Source organism: Pongo pygmaeus, chromosome 13, assembly GCF_028885625.2.
Source record: "Pongo pygmaeus isolate AG05252 chromosome 13, NHGRI_mPonPyg2-v2.0_pri, whole genome shotgun sequence".
NCBI classification, from domain to species: Eukaryota; Metazoa; Chordata; class Mammalia; order Primates; family Hominidae; genus Pongo; species Pongo pygmaeus.
The window spans coordinates 51886944-51908389 of record NC_072386.2 but is presented as its reverse complement, the minus strand read 5'-3'; the positions used below and the strand labels follow the sequence as shown (position 1 = coordinate 51908389).

General features: G+C 44.4%; 1 protein-coding gene across 2 annotated transcripts in view; it reads right to left on the bottom strand.

Moving 5' to 3' along the window:
- Nucleotides 1-3553, bottom strand: part of ERMP1 (endoplasmic reticulum metallopeptidase 1) — a 49082-nt gene extending 45529 nt beyond the window's left edge. For both annotated transcript variants that reach the window (XM_054500836.2, XM_054500837.2), the window contains exons 1-2: nt 2696-3553; nt 725-1026 (exon numbers count right to left, since the gene is read on the bottom strand). In XM_054500836.2, coding sequence (XP_054356811.1) covers nt 725-1026; nt 2696-3258 — 865 coding nt within the window. In that variant the 5' untranslated portion in view covers nt 3259-3553. The remainder of the gene's footprint in view (nt 1-724; nt 1027-2695) is intronic.
- Nucleotides 3554-21446: the final 17893 nt, after the last annotated feature.

Sequence of the window (21446 nt, the reverse complement as noted above, 5' to 3'; positions counted from 1 at the left end):
TTTGCCAAATTATTTTCAAAGATTTACACATTAATTAGGTACTTTTAACAGTATGGCACCCTCAGTGGAGCAAAATTCTCACTTTATAAGTCAACAGACTCTGCTAGAAGAGATATCCGCCAACCCGCAGCCCAGGACAGCTTTGAATGCAGCCCAATACAAATTTGTAAACTTTCTTAAAACATGAGGTTTTTTTTTTTTTTAAGCTCATCAGCCATCATTAGTGTATATTATGTGTGGCCCATGACAATTCTTCTTCCAGTGTGGCCCAGGGCCGCCAAAAGATTGGACACCCCTGCTCTAAAACCATGCAGCAACCCTTGAAGGCAGGGACTATCCTTATCTGGTATCCCCAAAGCCTAGTATAACACCGAGCTGAGTAAAACACTTTTTAAGTGTCAGAACCTAACTCCAGGACACAAGGACACACACACTGTCTGGTAACATTGAGAAAGCTGCTTCAGTCTACCAGAAACATTCCAAGTCTTATCACTAGGCTGCTGGCATTAATACCAAAAAATAATATTAAAAAAGCACGTAAGAGAAGACAGAATGGTTAGATCCTAAACTAAATGATACTATCCTAATTATCCTGCTTTCCATCACAAAGAAAAAAAGGTTTGCCCAAGAAAATGGTCCCCCAATTGCCCAAGTAGCTTGGGGTTATGTTAATGAACTTTCCGGGCTGTGACAACTTCCAAATGACTAAAAAACAGGTACATACCTGGTGAGTTTGCTACTGAGTCAAAATGACAATTAGCCAAGACAGCATGCTGGGCTCCATCTCTGGGTTCCAGCTTTACCACAATATTGGTGATGTTGTCATAATAGCTTGTAAAACCTCCCAAGAAATCAATGCTAAAAGAGCCTGTGGGCCGTTGTACATCTACTGAAATCTTATGAAGGCTGTTGCTTTGCACTTCAATCAGTTTAATCTGTTCCAAAAGGTAGTGCACGGTCAGAATTTCATTTTCTGGACTTCCTGTAGTCCTGGGGCCAATGGAGGTTATGTGTTCAAGATAATCCCTGGAAGTGACCAAAAGAATAACAAAGGTTTGTAATTAAAATTGACATTTAGCATGGGTAACTTTTCCACTACACACCCCTTCCTCCCCAAAAAAGCTTAGTTCTTTGACTTATAAAAAAGGACCGCCTTTCATTATTTCAGAAACCAAGTGAACATCACTTATAAAGTTCCATATTTTTATTTTTGCCTCCCACGAGTTGACCCCTTCAGTTTTCTCCACCATCCCATTCCCAACTTCTCCCCGTATCAAACCAATACAAGGACTAGGGATGTATTCAAAACGTGTGACCACTGGCCAGGCACGGTGGCTCACGCCTGTAATTCCAGGACTTTCGGAGGTTGAGGCGGGTGGATTGCTTGAGCTCAGGAGTTTGAGATCAGCCTGGGCAACATGGTGAAACTCCATCTCTTCTAAAAATACAAAAACTAGCCAGATGTAGACTACTATCCGCCTGTAGTCCCAGCTACTCAAGAGGCTGAGGTGGGAGGACTGCTTGAACCTGGGAGGTGGCGGCTACAGACCCGAGATGGAGCCACTGCACTCCAGCCTGGGCGACAGAACCAGGCCCTGTCTCAAAAAACAAACAAACAAACAAAAAAAGCTAAAGACTAAGCAGGATAGAATATAACTCCACTGTGCACACTCCTGAAGGTTACAGATTCTGGGTTAATGACTTTAAGTAGCAGAAACCAATGAGCAAAAATAATCAAGTCAAGAGGTTAAATAAGGGGGGGAAAAAACTTTTGATGAACCCAGCCCTCCTAGCATACACCCAAGGTCTAGTAACTTCGATTCAGGCCAAAACCAACTGTACCCCTAATGAAAACAAAACTTTTTTTGTCTTTTCACTGCATTCCAAGTGGGGAAAGCTGGAAGTGGGGGTGGGAGACGTTTCAGAAAGTCCTTAATAAGCTTGCAACACTTTGCATTCTAGGAAAAACTTTTTAGAACACAGTAGCTGTTGAAAACTTGACGCGAGCTTAACATTTCATGAGCTTTGACACACCTGGGTTACAATATCTTTGACTTAATCACCTTTCCCAGCATTCTTAAAGGTCTTAAAAAAAAAAAAAAAAAAGTCAAACCTTACACAGTCACTAATCTAAGGGGCCTAAAGACAAACTGCAGGGATCTAAGAATTTATCAGACTGCATACCAAATTTTGACTGGGCGGTGTTCCAGAAAGAGTTCCTATAGCCTTCAGGTTTGGGGGCTGTAACCCTCAAGAAAGTTAGAACAGTGCACTAGCGCCTTCCAACACTCCCCGCCCCCAAAGCGAATTTACACAACAGTCTAGGCACACAAATTTCCATCTGGAAAACAGAAGGGCTAAGCAAGGTAAAAAGTGGAAGCTGTTCCAGAATATGGGGAGACGACTCACAACCAACCATCCGCACGAAGGGCAGACAGTGGAAAGCAGGTTCAATCTACCTGGCAACCCCAATCTGCACCACGAGCTTAACGGGGGACAGGCAAGCCCCAAGTCCCGGCAATTCAGACCCCAGAAGAAGGACAAGCAGGGTCACCCCACCCCACGTGCAGCCTGGGAGGGGTCAGCGAGTCCCGGCGGTCCGGCAGGGGCGGGTGCACACAGGTGCGGGGCCCCGGAGCCTGGGCAGGAGCCGCAAACGGACGCGCGGGCCGTGCCAGCAGGGAGCGGCCGGTACCTGGCTTGGAGCGCGTCAAACTCCCCGCGGTGTCCAGCGGCCCCGCGTAGCACGAGCTGCTGCAGCGAGAGCTGCACCAGCGTCCGCAGCGCGATCAGGTAGAGCGCGAGCCCCAGCGCGGCGCGCGCCTCAGACAGCCCGGTCCCCGCGCCCCTGCTCGCGCTGCCGCTACCCCCGGGGCTCCTCTTCCGCGTCCTCCCGCCGCCGTTGCACCCATCCACCAGAGGCTCCTGCGCTCGGGCCTCCCTCTCCGGCGGTGGCGCGGCCGCCGCTCCCTCCCGACGCTCTCCTCCGACGCGGTGCCGCCTCACAGCAGCCGACTCAGAACCCCACTCCATGGCCAGGAGCCTCAGCTGCCAACCCAACCGCCCCAGCCCGCGACAGCTCCGGCCGCCGACGCCGCCGTCGCTGCCGCAGCGCCTCCTAGTGAGCGGACGGAAACTGCAGAGGGCCAAACTTCTTCTGATTGGCCTGTCCCGCCGCGCCAAGACCCAGCTTCTTTGGCAGTTTTCGGGTGCGCACAGCTGCAGGGCCGACCCGGCAGCGGGTGGTGGATATGCCATCTCCCGCAGGGCTTTTCCAGCCCTCTGTAGGACGGAGATTGCCAAATGTAAAGACACCTAAAAACCCAAAACGAGAAAAATGAGAGATCGCTTTTGAAAGAACACACTTTTGAAAGAACTCTTACGGTGCACCAGGCAGATGAAAAAAGCAATGGCCTGGCTTTCGTAAGGAAGGAATATTAGAACATCAGGCTCCAAAAAAGTGGGTTCCTGGCTCTTAAAGTTAGAAATAAGACTGCGCAGAGGAGGCCCGGCCTATTGCTTTCACATGCATAATCTAATCAGATCTTCATAACTCAGCAACTTAATCTGTGCTATTACTGTCTCCATTTAACAGATAAAGAAAAATAATGGCTATTATTTATTGAATACCTGCTATGAGCTAAGCGCTAGGCCAAGTCCTTAACACATTATCTTATTTAATTATCTTTAACAATGCTTAACAGGAAATATCTTCGTTCGCATCTAATACCTGAGAAACGTAGAGATAACAGATGAAGAATGTAAATCTAATTTCATGGGCTCCCAAAACAGCATTCTGTTCCACTACTACATTAGCACTCTGCAAGTGAAGGTTCAGAAAGGCCATTCTTCACTTGACGACTCTCTGGGGCGGTTAAGCAGCAGAGCCTTGGTTTCAGTGCAGATCCTAGTGATTATCTAGTCTTCTTCCGGCTTGCCGGTACCATGAGCCTCTCTGCTCCAAGGTTTTTTGTCCCCAGCTTGGAGTTGCTACATTAGCATGAGTATTAACCTAGAGACCAACTGGGAGAGCACACTGCCGGATTTTGACTTAGCACATATGTCAGATTTCATACTATGCCCTATGGGCCTGCTCTTGCCCACCTCTCAGGCTCCTCTGACACCAGGATGCTTCTTATTTCCAGCTCTCCAGCCACACTGGCCTCTTTCAGAGACTTCCTGCACACATCTTTCCTTCTACAATGGGATCTTCTCACATGCTGTTTGAATAACCTGGAGTGTTCTTCCCTCTCCTCATTGTATTTTTAACTCCTAGTTATCCTTTAAATCTCAGATTAAGTGGTACTTCCTCAAGCAAGAATCTCCTAATTTAATTAAGCTTGCTTCCCCTATTTGTAGGATCTCACAGCACCATGTTTGCATGTGATTATTTCATATCTCCCTCATTAGACTGTAAGCTCCACGAAGGCAGGAATCAGGTCTGCTTTTACTCACCATTTTATTCCTTGCTCTTAACACAAAGCATGAGACATAGTATGTAGTCAATAGATAGTTCTTGAGTGAATGAAAAAATGAAAACATACCACTTTTGTGGCAGCAAGCATAATTTTAGCTTTATAAGATCCCTTTCAGTCTGTAAGCACCATGAGACTAAAGACAGTGTCTATCTTATTTAATCATCACTGTATCCATAGTGCTTCGCTCTGGATAAGAGCCTAGCCCACGGTCATAACTATATGTATATATATGTCTGACAATATCCCATGGTACTGTAATAGGGAAATGCCTGGCTGTTGGGGACGGGTAGATCTGAGTTCCTGTATCTGGTACCTTTAGTACACATGGCATTATTCAAGTTACAATCTCACAGAGTCCATGTGTATTTATCTGTGGTAATGCAGATGATACCTGCCTTAAGGGGCTTCAGTGAGGATTAGATAGATAGATAGATGGATAGACAGATGTGTGTGTGTGTGTGTGTGAAAGATCCTCACATAAGATTCTCACTAAAAACTATTTTTCAGAATTTTCCTTCTCATGAAATCCGTTGTAGAGTAGATTAAAAGCTACTTTCCTACCATGATAATCATAGAACTCTAGGTGGTATAAGTTAAGTTACAGCTGAGTTCCTGAAAGGCAGTTTTTCTCTAGACTTGTATAGTCTACGGTATTCACATTTGAATATTTTTAGCTACTAGTTGTTGGATATCTACTTGTGTCAGATACTGATCAAGGTGGAGAAACAGAGAAGAACAAATCAATGTTTCTACCTTCAGAGAGCTTACATTCTAACAAAGAGACAATAAACGCGCGCGCACGCGCATGTGTGTGTGTGTATAAAATGTCAGAGAGTTAAGTGCCATAAAGAAAAATAAAGCAGGGAAATTGAGACTGACAAAAGCTGCTGTTTTATTAGGGTGATCAGAGATGGTCTCACGGTCTCTCTGAGAAGATGACATTTGAGGTGACCTGAATGAAGTGAGGAACAGGGCCACATAAGCCTGGGGAGAGAATGTTCCAGCAGAGGAAAGTGAGCTGGGATGTTCAGAGGCAACGTTGATTAAGGCATGCACTAAAGCAGACTGAGCCAGGAGCCCTGGTAGATGTGAGGTGACAGAAGTGGTAGGAGCCAGTGCAAGGAAGGCCTCCTGGCCCTGGTGAGGACTTTGGGGTGGTTTTGAGCAGTGAAAGGTCATGCTTTAGGTGATGTTTTATAAGATCACTCAGAGTCTCCATCCCAGGCAGAGCAGCGCAGTGACCACATCTAGAACATATAGGCTAATAAAACACTTTGATAATGTCTGGTCTTTGAAGTGTTCGAAGCCAGTTTGATCTACAATTTTATTTGTGTTAAAAGTAGACCACAGTGAATTGGAACACATGCTCTAGTTCTCACATATCAAATCCCTGATAAGGATGAGGAACAGATAAATGTGAAAGGTTTTGGCTGCCCCGTCTGGTGAGCTATTGATCATGGGGTTGAGTCAACTCATCTGACTTGGCAGGCAATTATGCTTTTTTGTGTCTTCCTTTATGACAAAGTAAGAGCTAAACTGACTGACAGATATAGAGATGTCCCATGTCCCTTCTGTCTTGCCATCTTTTCAGTATTTCCTAGTAGTTTGGCCAAGGTAAGTGGAAGGACATATGAGCTGTCAGGATTCAGGTGAACTGCCAGTTTCTGTCTTCCCCACAGGTCATTCCATAGCCAATTTGCTGTAGGAGAAAACCATAGCCTGTGTACTTTCTTCCTTGGAAGAGAGGCTACCAGTGCATCTGGTGAAGTTCTCTGAGGCTCAGGCTAGCAGAAGGATCCTTTTACATGATGTTACAGTGACATTCAAATCAGGTGAGGTACCAAGCCAAGAGGTGAGAAGTGAGCCCAAATCAGGTGCAGAAAAAAGAAGCAGTTGTCAAAAGCTGACAGGCAGAGCAAGTCAAAAGATTACAAATCAAGTGCCAGGATTCCAAACGTGGAAGAGTTTATGGGTAAATGTAACCAGGTGCTGTTGCGGACAGCTTGGTTTTCTGTGCTCACTGAGGTGGTATGAGAGTGAACCAGCTTTGTTTAAAGGTTCAGGGTACACGATTAGTTTTTTTAGGGTTTTTGTTTGTTTGTTTGTTTAGATCCCTTAAGGCTAAAGCTTGGGCGTCAGGGTGCTGTTGGACAATTGATCTTTCCAACTTTGAAGCTCTGAAATGGAACATTCAGGAACTGGTGGCAATGGTCAGCTCCAGGGATCACCTCCAACAAGCCAGGAAACCTGGGGGCTGACAGTGCTGGCAAGAAAGGGCATTCTAAAAGGCACATGGGCCAGATCTGTAAATCTTCAGAGCTTTTCTACCCCCATGAGCTTAACTGGCCTTGGAGCCTAGGGAGAGGGTAATTGCACTCTACTTTTAAGCTCCCCCTCAAATTCTGGGCTGGTCCCCTGTGTTCTGTAGGTCCCTGTAGCTAGGTGGGCACAGAGAAGTTAAAGAACAAGCCTGGCTGCATTGCTAGCTGAAGCCACTATGTCAGATTACCTTTTTTCCATGGCCTAGTATAAAAGAGATTCTCTGATTTTGGAATAATCTATATTCATCTTAGAAGCCTTTCTGAAACAAATGGGGTTGAGACAATTGGTTATTTTCTCTTTTTTTAGAGACAGGTTCTAACTATGTTGCCTAGGCTGGACTTGAACTCCTGACCTCAAGCAATACTGCCGCCTTAGCCTCCCAAGTAACTGGTACTATAGGTGTGCCACTGCACCTGGCCAACTGGTTCTTTTGGGGAAAAGAATCAAATTAGAACCTCATACCATATTACACACACATCCATACACACCCACAATATTCAAGTACAATTCAGAATCAAATATCAACAACTTTTTAACTAGTACAAAAATAAGATGAATATAATTAAATATTTATAATAATTAAGACTCAAAAGTACAAGGACTCTTTAATCAAAAGACAAGTGGAAGATATCGTAAAGGGAAAAATCACATATCGGCTACACAAAATTGAAAACTTCTATACATCAAAAACCGTCACCAAAAAGATGAAAAGTCAAATGACAAGTGGAGGACATGATTTTCAAAAAACTTTTTTAAAAAAGGGGATAATATGTGTTATATACATTATTCTTTCTCACTCTTTCTCTTCGTGTGTGTGTATATGCATGTGTGCACAAAAATCAGTAAGAAAAATATCAACGCCTCAATAGAAAAATATGTAAACCATTCACTTTTCGTAGCAAAGGAATGCATGTGAAAATGTGGACCATTTTTATCACATTGAAAAAGCATTTTTTCACTGGGCACAGTAGCTCAGCCTATAATCCCAGCACTTTGGGAGGCTGAGGCAGGCAGATAACTTGAGGCCAGGAATTCAAGAGCAGCCTGAAAAACATGGTAAAACCCCATCTCTACTAAAAATATCAGCTGAGCGTGGTGGCATGCACCTGTACTCAGGAGGCTGAGGTGGGAGGCAAGAAAGGGCATTCTGAAAGGCAGATGGGCCAGGACTTGCAGTGAGCCAACATCACGCACTGCCCTCCAGCCTGGATTACAGAATGAGACTGTGTCTCCAAAAAGAGAGAAAAGCTATTTTTTAAAATTATAATATGCACTGCTGGCAAACATTTTATTTCTAGGCACTTTGGTGTGATGCTGGAGGAATACATATTGAAAAGACCTTTCTGGAAAGCAATTATGGAAGATGTACCAGGAGCCTTAAAAGAATTCACAGGCAGGCGCAGTGGCTCATGCCTATAACTCCAGCACTTTGGAAGGTCGAGGTGGGTGAATCACTTGAGTCCAGGAGTTCGAGACCAGCCTGGGCAACACAGCAAGACACCATCTCTACAAAAAATACCAAAAAAATTAGCTGGATGTGGTGGTGCATGTCTATCTATACTCCCGTCTACTAGGAAGACTGAGGTGAGAGGATCACTTCCAGGAGGTCAAGGCTGCCATAGTGCCACTGCACTCCAGCCTGGGCAACAGGGCAAGACCCTGTATCAAAAAAAAAAAAAAAGAAGAAGAAGAATTCATGGTTTTTGATGTAGTAATTTCATATGTAGACATCTATCAAAGGTGTGATTTCAAAAAATGCAAAAGGATGCTCATCTATAAAAATCAAATATATGGAAATGACTTAAGCATATAAAAATAAGAGTTAAATAAATTATAGTACATTCAGAGTTTGGAACGTCATATATTATTAAACACAACATTACCAAAGTCTGTTTAATAATGTGAGGGAAATGCTCACATTATAAATATTAAGAGAAACAACAAAAAAATAAAGATACAAAATGGAAATAGATAAGAATATACTAGTGAATAGTAAATAAAAGAAAGGAAAGAACACTAAAGCAATGACAGTGGTTATCTCTGGGTGATTTTCCCCCTCTATTCATTTCTCTACTTTCCACCATTTCTGCCATGAGTTCAGTGTTCCCTTTAAGAGCCATGGGCCTGGCATCAGTCTCCAGCAACCCCGTGCCTAGGAAGGCACTTGTTTGTAGATCACCATCATTTTAAGCCTTAGAAAGGCAGTTTATAAATTGATTCCAACATGGATGTGATCCAGGAGGGGAATGCAATGTCAAAAAGCTGATCTCCACCCTGTGTTCCTCAAGCACATTTCTAGACTAAAAAGTTTAGGGTCAAGATTCAGTAGTTAATCAATTGCTGAACCAATTAAAAAAAAACTTGAGAGAATTTTCACTTAATCATTGTTCTTTAAATTCAGCCTGTGACCTGGGAGAAGAATTGGTGCATATACTTTTTAATGGCTTTGGATTTTGAATTTACTTTTCCCTCCTTCATAGCACATTCTTCATACCATAGGAGAAGAACCCATGAACTCGGAAGTCTCTAGGGATTTATTTGAGGGTCACACACCCAGGGCTCTGTTTGACTTTCTCCACTGGGCAGCAGGGACAGGTGAGTTAGGACACAGGAAGTGACTCAGCAGTTTGGGAATGAGAGTCACTGACTCATGTGAATTTGCTCCATGCTGAAACTCGATTGTTTCAGTGAACTAAAACATTAATGAGAGTTTACATTGCCAGAGCTCAGCACATCTAGGTGTGCGCACCTGGAGACCCCCAGCACTTCCTGAGCCCCCCTCTAAGTAGCTATCTCTTCCTGCAGCCCCCGGAAGCCCTGTTGCAGGCTGTGTCCTGGAACGGTTTCACTTGGCCTTTGGGCTGCATGACCTTCTTCAGGTCTTTATCGGCCTAAAATAGCCTCTGCAGCTGCTGCTTTCCAAGATGCCCAAAGGAGAAAAGAGACAACGATGGATCTTGTAGGAAAATGGCAAATATCTCTCAAAGTGTGGTCTGAGGACCATGTAATATGAGAATCACGTGGGACTTGCTAAAAAAATCATCTTCCTGTGTCCTACCCACCTACTTGGTACATTAGCAATCCATAAGCAGAAAGTCTAGGCCAGGCACAGTGGCTCACGCCTGTAATCTCGGCACTTTGGGAGGCTGAGGCGGGCGGATCACTTGAGGTCAGGAGTTTGTGACCAACCTGGCCAACATGGTGAAACCCTGTCTCTACTAAAAATACAAAAATTAACCAGGCGTGGTGGTGCAGGCCTGTAATTCCAGCTACTCAAGAGGCTGAGGCAGGAGAATCACTCGAACCTGGGAAGCTGAGATTGCAGCGAGCTGTGATCACGCCACTGCATTCCAGCCTGGGTGACAGAGTGAGACTTCATCAAAAAAGAAAGAAAGAGAGAGAGAAGGAAAAAAAAGAAAGAGAGAGAAAGAGAGAGAAGAAAAAGAAAGAGAGAAAGGAAAGGAGGGAGGGAGGGGAGTTGGGAGGGAGGGAGAGTCTACTGCATCCAACTCTAGAGGTAGGATCCTGTAATCTGTGATTCCTACATAAGCTAAAATGGTAAACCATGCCATAGCCAAGCGTTCACATATCCAAGAAGGATGCAGGCCAACTGTGGTGATCCTGGGCCAGATCACCCCTCCTGCAGCTTTATGAATGTCAGGTCTGCATTGCCATCTTCTCCCTCCCTACCCATGCCCATTGCCCCTCCCCGGCCCCCAGGGCCAGAAGGACTGTGTAGCACCTTGCCACACCACATTGGAAAATACGGATGCAAGAGGCAGTATGATGCCGCAGTTCAGAGCATGGGTGCTGCGCTGAAAGCACTCCAGTATGTTCTTCTGTAACCTGCGGTGTATCCTCCAATGAATGACTTAATTTTGTTATGCCTGTTTCTTCATCTGAGAAGTGGGGTTAATAGGGTTGTCGTGAGGCCCTAGATCAGGAGACCTGTGCCAGCTGTTGCTATTATCCTGTGGTTGGAACCTTCATTTGCATGGCATTAAAACCTTCATTTGCATGGCATTACAGAGGCCAATCACTCCTCTGCTCTGTAGTTGGCTAGGTGGATGAAAGGCAATAGAAAATGCTTAGCCAAGTTCTTTCATAGCAATCTAATTTAAAGTTGATGAAAGGCAACTTGTCACATGAGCCTGAGGCGAACTTGATTTATATTTTACTTAAAGGGCAACTTTTTAATTGTTAAGTGTTACTGTTCTGCTCTCCCTACCCCTAGGAATGTAACATTCATACCCTTGCAGGTATGTACCTCTTTATTAATTCCTTCTTGTGAAAGGTGGTGTAAAAAAACCTGTTATCCTTTCTCAAGTCTTTAGTTCCCCTTGGTACATTAGCAATCCATAAGCAGAAAGCCAGAAGCACCAAAAATAGGTTCTCTATTTTCAAAAAATTATAAAAACTTGTTCACAATATGATTCAGCTATAAAAAGGAATGAAGTACTGGTACGTACTACAATGGGATGAGCCTTGAAAACATTGTGCTAAGTGGAAGACACCAGACACAGCAGGTCACATATTATCTGATTCCACTCATGTAAAATATCCAGAATAGGTAACTCCATAGAGGCAGAACACAGGTTGGTGGTTAGAACAGAGAATGGTATCAACTGCTTAAAAGATATGGGGTTTCCTTTCTGGGTGAAGAAAATGTTTTGGGGCCAGGTGTGGTGGCTCATGCCTGTAATCCCAACACTTTGGGAGGCTGAGGCCAGTGGACCACTTGAGGTCAGGAGATCAAGACCAGCCTCGCCAACATAGTGAAACCCATCTCCACTAAAACACGCAAAAAATTAGCTGGGCATGGTGGCACGTGCCTGTAATCCCAGCTACTCAGGAGGCTGAGGCACAAGAATCACTTGAACCCAGGAGGCAGAGGCTGCAGTGAGCCAAGATTGCGCCAATGTGTGTCCGGAATTGGTTCCTTCAGGTGAGTTCTTGGTCTCACTGACTTCAAGAATGAAGCTGTGGACCCTCGCGGTGAGTGTGACAGTTCTTAAAGATGGTGTGTCTGGAGTTTCTTCCTTGTAGTGGGTTTGTGGTCTCACTTGACTTCAGGAGTGAAACCACAGATCTTCGCAGTAAGTGTTACAGCTCTTAAAGGTGGCGTGTCCGGAGTTGTTTGTTCCTCCCGGTGGGTTCATGGTCTCGCTGACTTCAGGAGTGAAGCTGCAGACACAGACCTTCACAGTGAGCGTTACACCTTATAAAGGTAGCGCGGACCCAAAGAGTGAGCAGCAGCAAGGTTTATTGTGAAAAGAGAAAGAACAAAGCCTCCACAGCGTGCAAGGGGACCAGAGCAGGTTGCAGCTGCTGGCTGGGGTGGCCAGCTTTTATTCCCTTACTTGGCCCTGCCACGTCCTGCTGATTGGTCCATTTTACAGAGTGCTGATTGGTCTGTTTTTACAGAGTGATGATTGGTGCAGTTACAAATCTTTAGCTAGACACAGAGCGCTGATTGGTGTGTTTATAATCCTTTAGCTAGACAGAAGTTCTCCAAGTCCCCATCAGACCCAGAAGCCCAGCCGGCTTCACTTCTCAACTACACTCCAGCCTGGGTGACAGACAGAACGACACTCTGTCTCAAAAAAAAAAAAAAAAGAAAAGAAAAAAGAAAATGTTTTGGAACTAGATATCTCTGGTTTGCACAACATTGTAAAGTACTAAATGCCACAAAGTTGTTCGCTTTTAAAACAATTTTATATTATGTAAATTTCACCTCAATCAGAAACAAACTTATTGTGTATTATTCACAGCTGACTGTAGCAAGTAGACTATAAAAAAAAGTCTTAATTCCAGAGACAAATGCCTCCCCAAGTTCACTTTCAGTAAGGCATTTGCTACTCTGTTGCTGTTATAAATTGTGATGATAATAAGTGCCTTGGATTTCAGTAGCCTCTTACTTCTAAGCAATTCAAAGTACTAAATCAGGATTTCTGTTCTCCGTTTTTTAAAGAAAATCAATAAACAGATCTGTAGCAGAGATGCTGATTCTTTAGAAAAGGCTAAGGAAATCGCTTAATTCATAGCCTAAAGTTTTAAAAGCCTTTTCCCCCTCAGATTCCTTCATGATTCTAATATCCTAACCAGGGATAAGGCTAATCTTTAAGAAGCTCCACAAAGTTGGGAGCCCAAATTAAGAGATTCAGATACAAAAAGCCAAGTGACAAACACACTTGTTATTCAAAAGTGCTATTATGTCAGCAAGGTAATTGGGACTCATTTAGGGAACAGAAAAGAGCATTTACAAATCATTTCCTGACATGGGCAGATAAGATGATAGAATAAAACAGGTCAGGTTAAGGTTAGAAGGAGTGGTAAGGACTGGCGTGAACTAGAACCCTGGCTCCACCTAAATCAGTAACAGTAACCATAGCTCTGCGGAATTTGGGGCTCAGCACAGCCAAGTCTGCTATTTTTTCAAGAAATGACAGAAACTCAGATATTTATGTGAAACCTTATGCTCTGTTAATGTTGGAAACAAATTTAAAAAGAGAAGACCATTTTGTGTGCCAAAGAAAATAGGTGTGTAAACTGGATTCCACCCACCGGCTGCCAGTTTGAAGCCTCTGAGCCCTCACCTTTAAGCCCTCAAGGACATAACTTGATTAAAGATAAAATATTTCCCTGAGCGGGGATCAGGTTATTCGTGAGATTCTTATCTCCAGATTTGGGGGAAAGTTTATAGTGCTAGAATGTATCAGGTGTAGCTAGCCAGCCAAGTCTCCTTCTTCTCTCCTTCTTAGTTGAGAGGTCAGTCTTGTCAAATGCCCCCCTCCCTGCTTCTAGCCACTCCTCTGTTTATTTTGCAGGAACAGTGAATAAGTTGCAGAACGCTTTCTGAAGTTTTTGCTGATGCAGAGCTGAAGATCTCTGCTACAACAAATGTTCTGAAATGGATTCTTCTCTCTCATCCCCATCCCCTACCACGGACAGTGTTGCACACACTGGGGTTGTACTCAAAGGCAGAGTTACAGCCCTCTTAGATTTTAGACCAAGCCTGGGGATATGCAGCTGTATTTACTCTTCTTGTGTGTCCTGGGGGGAGGAAGGATGGGAAGAGCAGTGCATCTTGGAACCGTGGCTATGGAAAATAACGAGCACTCATCCACCCCTGGCCAATACCGGCACAGACTTAATTTGAGGGGTAATGTTCTGTGAAGTATGATGGCATTTCCGGGAGAAGAATCTCAGTCAGACCTACAATCAAACATACATTTCCTTACCAGGGGTAAGGAAAAAAATCTTTCCTCTTAAAATTAGACACCCCGTCCTGGAAAACACTAACATCCTACATCCTGAGACTTCCTTCCTGCAGCCTTCCAGCTCTTTCTGCCCAGACTCAGAAATAAGTGGCCAAGTAGTCACAGGCTGCCTAGCAGAGGAGATTTTTTGTTTGTTTTTTTTTTGTTTTGTTTTTTTTAAGACAGAGTCTTGCTCTGTCACCCCAGACTGTAGTGCAGTGATGCGATTTCGGTTCACTGCAACCTCTGTCTCCCAGGTTCAAGCGATTCTTGTGCCTCAGCCTTCTGAGTGGCTCTTATTATAGGCATGTACCACCATGCCTGGCTAATTTTTGTATTTTTAGTAGAGATGGTGTTTTGCCATGTTTCCAGGCTGGTCTCAAACCCCTAGGCTCAAGTGATCCACCCTCCTCGGCCTCCCAAAGTGCTGGGATTACAGGCGTGAGCCACCACGCCTGGCCCTAGCAGAGAAGATTACAGTCAATCTTTGTGAGAGCTAAAGAGAAACTTCTGCTGTCACCTTTGCGGAGACCTGTCAAGGAGCCGCTTGGTCAGAAGAGCAGGAACTCCTCTGGAAGAAGCCTGGGCATACCTCCTGCACCCCTCCTCATCCCCTTTTTGTTTATATATGGGTGGATTTTTCAACTTTATCAGCCTTGCAGGAAACCATAAATTTATTTCCAGTTGACAGTCAAGTTTTCTGGTTGTGAACCTCAGGTCTTCCAAAGTCACCATCTGCTACAGAAACAAAAGTCAACAAATATCACATTCTTCCCAACTGGTCTACCAAAAATTATGGCTGCTTTGAGCATGTCAGCCTTGTGGTTTTCTTCAGAGGGCAGGATGTGTCCTGGCCCCTCTGGTGGTTTAGCTTGGTTTCCTGCCAAGGCGAACAGGGGAAAATGTCCCCCGACCCCCGCCGGCTCTTCCTTGGGGCAGTGTAGGGCCTTTGAAACTTAAACTTGCATTTGTCGAGCCTAAAACTTGAATCATCGTGTTTTGTTTTTGTTTGCATTGGGAAACTTTCAGTGTTTTTTTTGTTGTGGTGGTGGTGGTTTAATTTTTTTATAAATCATTGTTTCTTCTTAAACTTTTAATGCCCTGACCTGTGACTCTGAGAGGATTTGACAAATTATCTGTGCTCTTAAAAGGAAGTTTCTTGTTCAGGTGTTTTTGCTTGTGCCTATAATCCCAGCTACTTGGGAGGCCAAGGCAGGAGGATCACTTGAAACCAGGAGTTCAAGACCAGCCTGGGCAACATAGCAAGACCCCATTTCAAAATAGTAATAATATTAAAAGTAACTTTCTTAAAGTTTGAGGGAGTGGGGAGGAGGATGAAGAGAGAGAGAGAGTAACTTATTCAAGTTATCTTCTGTTTTTCTCTCACAAAACTAACTCCTGATTGATTGATTGATTGATCGATAGATTATTGGGAGTTCTTCCAGCCTGTGGATTAATTGCACTCCACCTCATCACTCCCTTCCATTTGCTACCAGTGTCTTTTGTTATTTCTGCCACAGATTCTCTAGTGAAGAAAAGAAAACACTCAAATTGGTTCTCCTTGATTATACCAAAGAGAGGTTGTAGGGTGTCCTCTTAGAGCAGACAGTGGAGTCAGCTCTTGCCTCACAAGAGCACGCCTTGCTGAGGGCTCTTCGGGTATTTTTGTGAGGAGTCTGAGGAGAACTGAGTAGGCCTGAGGAGTATTTTTGAGGCCACAGAACCATGGACAGGTGTAAGGGGAAGTTCCAGGAGGGAGGCAATTAGTGTAACTGTTGTTCAGGCCCTCGGAGTGTTTGGGTCAGGGAGAAGCGCAGAGAAGAAGCCACTTTGGAGTGTCAGGCAGGCCTGGATGGGCAAATGTGGCCGGTCAGTGCTTCTTGAACTTGTTTGTGCTTAGGTACTACCTGGGGATCTGGGTCTGGAGAGGTTGGGCGGGGTGGATTCGGCACCACTAACACACCCCCTGCTCATGTTTGTGCTGTGCTTTACCTCACTAGGTAACCACACTTTGTGAAGCAAGATGGTAAATATTCTGGGAGCTAGGGACAGCTTAAAGGTAAGGCCAGGGGCAAGGCCAGGGACAGCAAGCGAAAGCAGACTGCATCCATGTCACTATTAAGGCAACAGATGGACAGCCTTACTGGAAGGCTGCCAAAAGTAGAGCAAGATCCCTCCCCTGCCACCCACCCAGTGGCCCACAGATCTGGGCTCAAATCCTAGCTCTGCTACTAATTTTCTGTGTGACCTTAAGGAAGTCATTTCATCCCTCTGAGCCTCAGTTTCCTCATCTGTAAAAACAGAGATATTAAAACCTCCCTTGGCCATTTCACAGGGTTACCCTGAAAATTAAATGATATAAGTATGGGGAAGCTGTTTGTAGCTGCCAAAGTACTTTGCAATGTAACCTGTGATTATGTCAGATAGATTCCTCTTGGGAACCTTGCATGGTTTCGCTCATGTATGTGTGATTATCACATCTAACTACATTTCCCAAAGGATTGGGCAAGCACTTACTCCCGTGGGTGTGAAGGGGAAGAGTTCATATTTATTTCATCATGCTTCAAAGCCTTTGCAGCTGGTCCATAGCTCAGGTACTTTGCTATCCCTGTGGTTCAACATTAATCACTTGTTTTATGGGGTGGTTATTCCTCTCTGAAAGGATGGAGGACTTGTTTGTGTTTATGGACATTTCCCCATTCTATTTGAGTTATATCACATTCCGCCTTGACCCAAGCATAATAGTTGATTTTCCTGTTCAGCATGGAACTGGAGGCCCTTTAATTAGGAAACTCCGAATGGGTATGCTGCAGAGATACATGGCAAACACAGACCATTTCCTTCAAGTTTCCCACAGGGGTGCGATGGCCTCCCCCAACCAGATTCAGTATATTCTCTCCTGCATCCTCTCAGCACCAATGCTCAGCAGCCCATAGGCAGCCCTCAGCTACAAAGAATGCCCAGGGGATGGAGGTAAGAGACGCCAGTAAATTGAATTTGCTATTTAACTCACTGTTAGATCTAGAAAATATGGGCTTTGTGTTTTTCAATTCTTACAATTACTCAATGTGTTTTGAAGATTAGAATTCTGCATCTATGTTATCAACCCGAATATCATCACTGATTGTGATGCTCGATGTGGATGACTATAAACAGGCCCAGCCTCATTCTGTTGCCCAGGCTGTAGTGCAGTCTGCTCCTCTACCTCCTGGGCTCAAACGATCCTCCCGCCTCAGCCCTCCAAGTAGCCAGGACCATAGGGGCGTGTCACCACACCCAGCTAATTTTTGTATTTTTAGTAGAGAAGGAGTTTCACCATGTTGCCCAGGCTGGTCTTGACCTCCTGAGCTCAAGTGATCATCTGTCTCTGCCTCCCAAAGTGCTGGGATTACAGGTGTGAGCTACTGCACCTGACCCCCAGATGGCTTTTTCACTAAAACCCCAATTTTGTTCCTTCTCTTAGGAATAACATGTACAAAACAAAACAAAATCGGCCGGCGTGGTGGCTGACACCTGTAATCTCGGCACTTTGGGAGGCCAAGGCAGGCGGATCACAAGGTCAAGAGATCAAGACAATCCTGGCTAACACAGTGAAACCCTGTCTCTACTAAAAATATAAAAAATTAGCCGGGCGTGGTGGTGGGCGCCTGTAGTCCCAGCTACTCAGGAGGCTGAGGCAGGAGAATGGCGTGAACCCAGGAGGCGGAGCTTGCAGTGAGTCGAGATGGCACCACTGCACTCCAGCCTGGGCGACAGAGCAAGACTCTGTCTAAAAAAATAAAAAAGAAAGAAAAAAAAAAACCCCAAATCAAAAACATCAGAACAAAACAAACCCCGTTAAGATGGGTTTATTATTATCCTGGTTTTATCAATGAAAAACTGAGGCTTAGAGAAAGGATATCATTTACTGAAGGTCACACAGACACTAAATGGCTGAGGTGGGATCTGAAGATGAGTCTGTGTGGTAGGCAGAAAAACAGCCCCCTCAAGATGTCCACATCCTAATCCACAAGACCTTTGAACGTATTCCTTTACTTGGCAAAGGGACTTTCAAATGTGATTAACTTAAGGACCTTGAGATGGGGAGATTATCCCAGATTATCTGGGTGGGCCTGATGTAAACACATGGATCTCTATGAAGGAAAGCGGGAAGTAGGAGAGTAAGAGAAGGAGACAAGATAACAGAAGAGGAGGTCGGAGTGGCCACGAGATGGGACAGCCTCTTGCAGCTGGAAAAAGCAGGGACGTGGATCTGCCCCTAGAACCCTCAGAACAAACACAGCTCTGCCGAGCCATTTTAGACTTCCAAACTCCAGAACTGTCAATAATACATTTGTATTGTTTTAGGTCCCTAAGTTTGCAACAATTTCTTAGAGCAGCCATAGGAAGCTAATACACATCCGGATACAAGGAGTGGCAGAAAGAAAAGAAGTCTCAGTGGTTTTGTCAATAATTCATTTATAGGTCGTTGCTAGCCATTTCTGGTTTTCTACAAGGATTTATGGAACTAATTATTTTTTAATGTTCAGAGCTTGAATGCTTACCACTGAGCTAAATGACCTCTCTCTACCTCCACCCTGAAAAATGCCTCTTGTTCGAAGGTTGTTTGTAGCTAGAATTTGGGTTTCATAGGGACTGCAACGTAAAGACTGCAAAGTTTATTTGTGCTGGAAATTATTAGTGAGTCTAGTTGAATATCACCTTTCTAAAGGAGTGAGTGGGTGAGGACTGGTTCACAGGGGTGTTGGTTTGAGTGCAGGTGGCTACTTGAAAGAGGAGGGACCTATGTGGCTTACTATGGTTAGATGGGGGTTCTGACCTAGCTGAGGAAACCAAGCGGAGAAGCCACTTCGTACTTTAGTTTTACTGTCAGTTTGATTTTTTTTTTTTTTTTTTTTTTAGATGGAGTCTTGCTCTGTCGCCAGGCTGGAGTGCAGCGGCACGATCTTGGCTCACTGCAACCTCTGCCTCCTGAGTTCAAGCGAGTCTCCTGACTGGGCTTCCAGAGTAGCTGGGACTATAGGCATGTGCCACCACACCCAGCTAATTTTTGTATTTTCAGTAGAGACGGGGTTTCACCGTGTTGGCCAGGAGGGTCTCAATCTCTTGACCTCGTGATCTGCCCAACTTGGCCTCCCAAAGTGCTGGGATTACAGGCATGAGCCACTGCATCCGGCCCAGTTAGTTTGATTTTTACAGCCTGTAGGGGAGAGAAGGGATCCTACAGATACTAATCTAGCACCTTCATTTTACAGATGAGCAACCTGGTCCGGGGGAGGAGAACTGACTTAGCCAAAGCAGACAGGGGGTCCTGGCCAGGACTAGAGCCTGAACCCAACCCCAGCTCCTTGCTATGCCCACTTCCTTCATCTCTCTTCCCATACCACTTGGTGTGGTTCTGTGTACACTAATTGGACATTTCCCATAAACAAAGTCACGGTTTGGTCACTGTTCAGAAGGTAGTATTTGTAGACTCAGATCACCAAGTGATATCCTCACTTCAATAAGTTGTCCTACAATTCTTGGTTAATAAAACCCATGCTGTTATAACAAGTTTATTTCAGAGCCACATGTGTTATTAAAATAAATTATTCTGTTCTAGCACATTTTGGGCATGTTTTGTTCTTATAGAAGAGCCTGTGCTAGCAGTGGTAAGTTTAGCTACCTACCAGTTGGATCACATATAAGTCCACCCAAATCTTGACACAAGACAGTAAAATATAGGCCAAAGGGCACTCTTCCACCCATGCCCCAAACTCACACATGCCTTATTGCTCTTAGCAAGCAGACTTGAAATTAATGAACACAGAATCATATCCATGGTGGGATTGTGGATTTCAATCCTGGCCTTGCAGTGTAGGCACCACAGGTTATTTCTTACCAATGAGGAAACAGACCCAGAGTGTTTAAGGAATAGGCCCAAAAGGTCACACAGCCTGCTGTTATCAGAGCAGGCCAGGGCCCAGGTCTCTCCCCTTTACACTCTGTGGACTAGTGTGACTCTGTGGATCATCGGATGCACAATTACCCTCAGTGCTTGTTAGAAAAAGAGAATTCCTCGAGACCAGCCTGGCCAACATGGTGAAACCCCATCTCTACGAAAAATACAAAAATTAGTTGGGCGTGGTGGCAGGCACCTATAATCCCAGCTACTTGGGAGGCTGAAGCAGGAGAACTGCTTGAACCTGGGAGGTGAAGGTTGCAGTGAGCCAAGATCGCACCATTGCACTCCAGCCTGGGCGAGAAGAATGAAACTCTGTCTCAAAAAAAAAAAAAAAAAAAAAGAAGAAGAAGAAGAAAGAAAGAAATAGAAAATTCCCTGGCCTTCTGGGGTGGTTGGGGGAATTGGGAGGGAGCGTGTGGCTGAGGAAACTGAATGTTTAACAAGTTCCTCATGTGACGCTGAGATACCGTCAAGTTCGTAAACCTCTGAAAATGCTCACTGTCGGTGGTTCTCTACTCTCACTCTACATAAGAACTAGATGAAGCATCAAAAAAAAAAAAAAAAAAAAAAACCAACAACAACAACAACAAAAAATCCTGGGCCCAATCCCAGTATTCAGTTAATTTGGATGGTGCCAGTCAGTTGTATAATTTTGGAAAATGGCTCAAATGATTCTAATGTGTAGTCAGAGTTGGAAATCCATGGCCATTGTGAACAGTGGTACCAAATGCTATACCTGAAAGGGCAGCCACCCTGTAATTCCACCCTAGCCTTCTGGCCATGTCCTAGCTTGCAAGCTCTGAGGAGGTAGGGCAGGACTCTGAAGAATAGAGAATGAATGAGGAACAAGGTTGCATCCTTTGAAAACTCTAGAGCTTTGATCAGTTACCTCACCCTCAAATCAATCCCCCATCCAGGAACTGCCCATGCCCTGACATCCTCCCTTGACTTATTCCCAAAGATCTCACACTGTGTTCCCTCTTTTAGGCCCTTCAGAACAACATCTGAAGATGTTAGCCCTTTTAGGCCCAACATCTCTACGCTGTGCTGGTATCAAGCAAAGCCTCCAAGATGTTTCCAATTTGTAAACATAGTGCATCTTGTAATTGATTTGTTCTTCTCTGTTCTCTATCTACTAGGAAGCTCAGAGCCAAATCTGAGGCACACCTTTAGCAGTCATACAGCACCTTATGGCATACATTTGCTATATCTTATTTTCCTGTCATAGCTTTTCTTTCATTTGTTTCTGTTTACCTATTTTTTACAGAGAAATATCCTTTTTTGATTTATTCTGACATGCTATAAATGAATTAATTACACTATTTAAAGACTTGTCATCTATACATTTCTCTTTCTCTTGGGTCAGACAGAGAAAAAGAAAAGAGCATGCAAGAAAGATGGAGAGAAGAAACACATGCACACAGATAATATATAGAAGTAGGA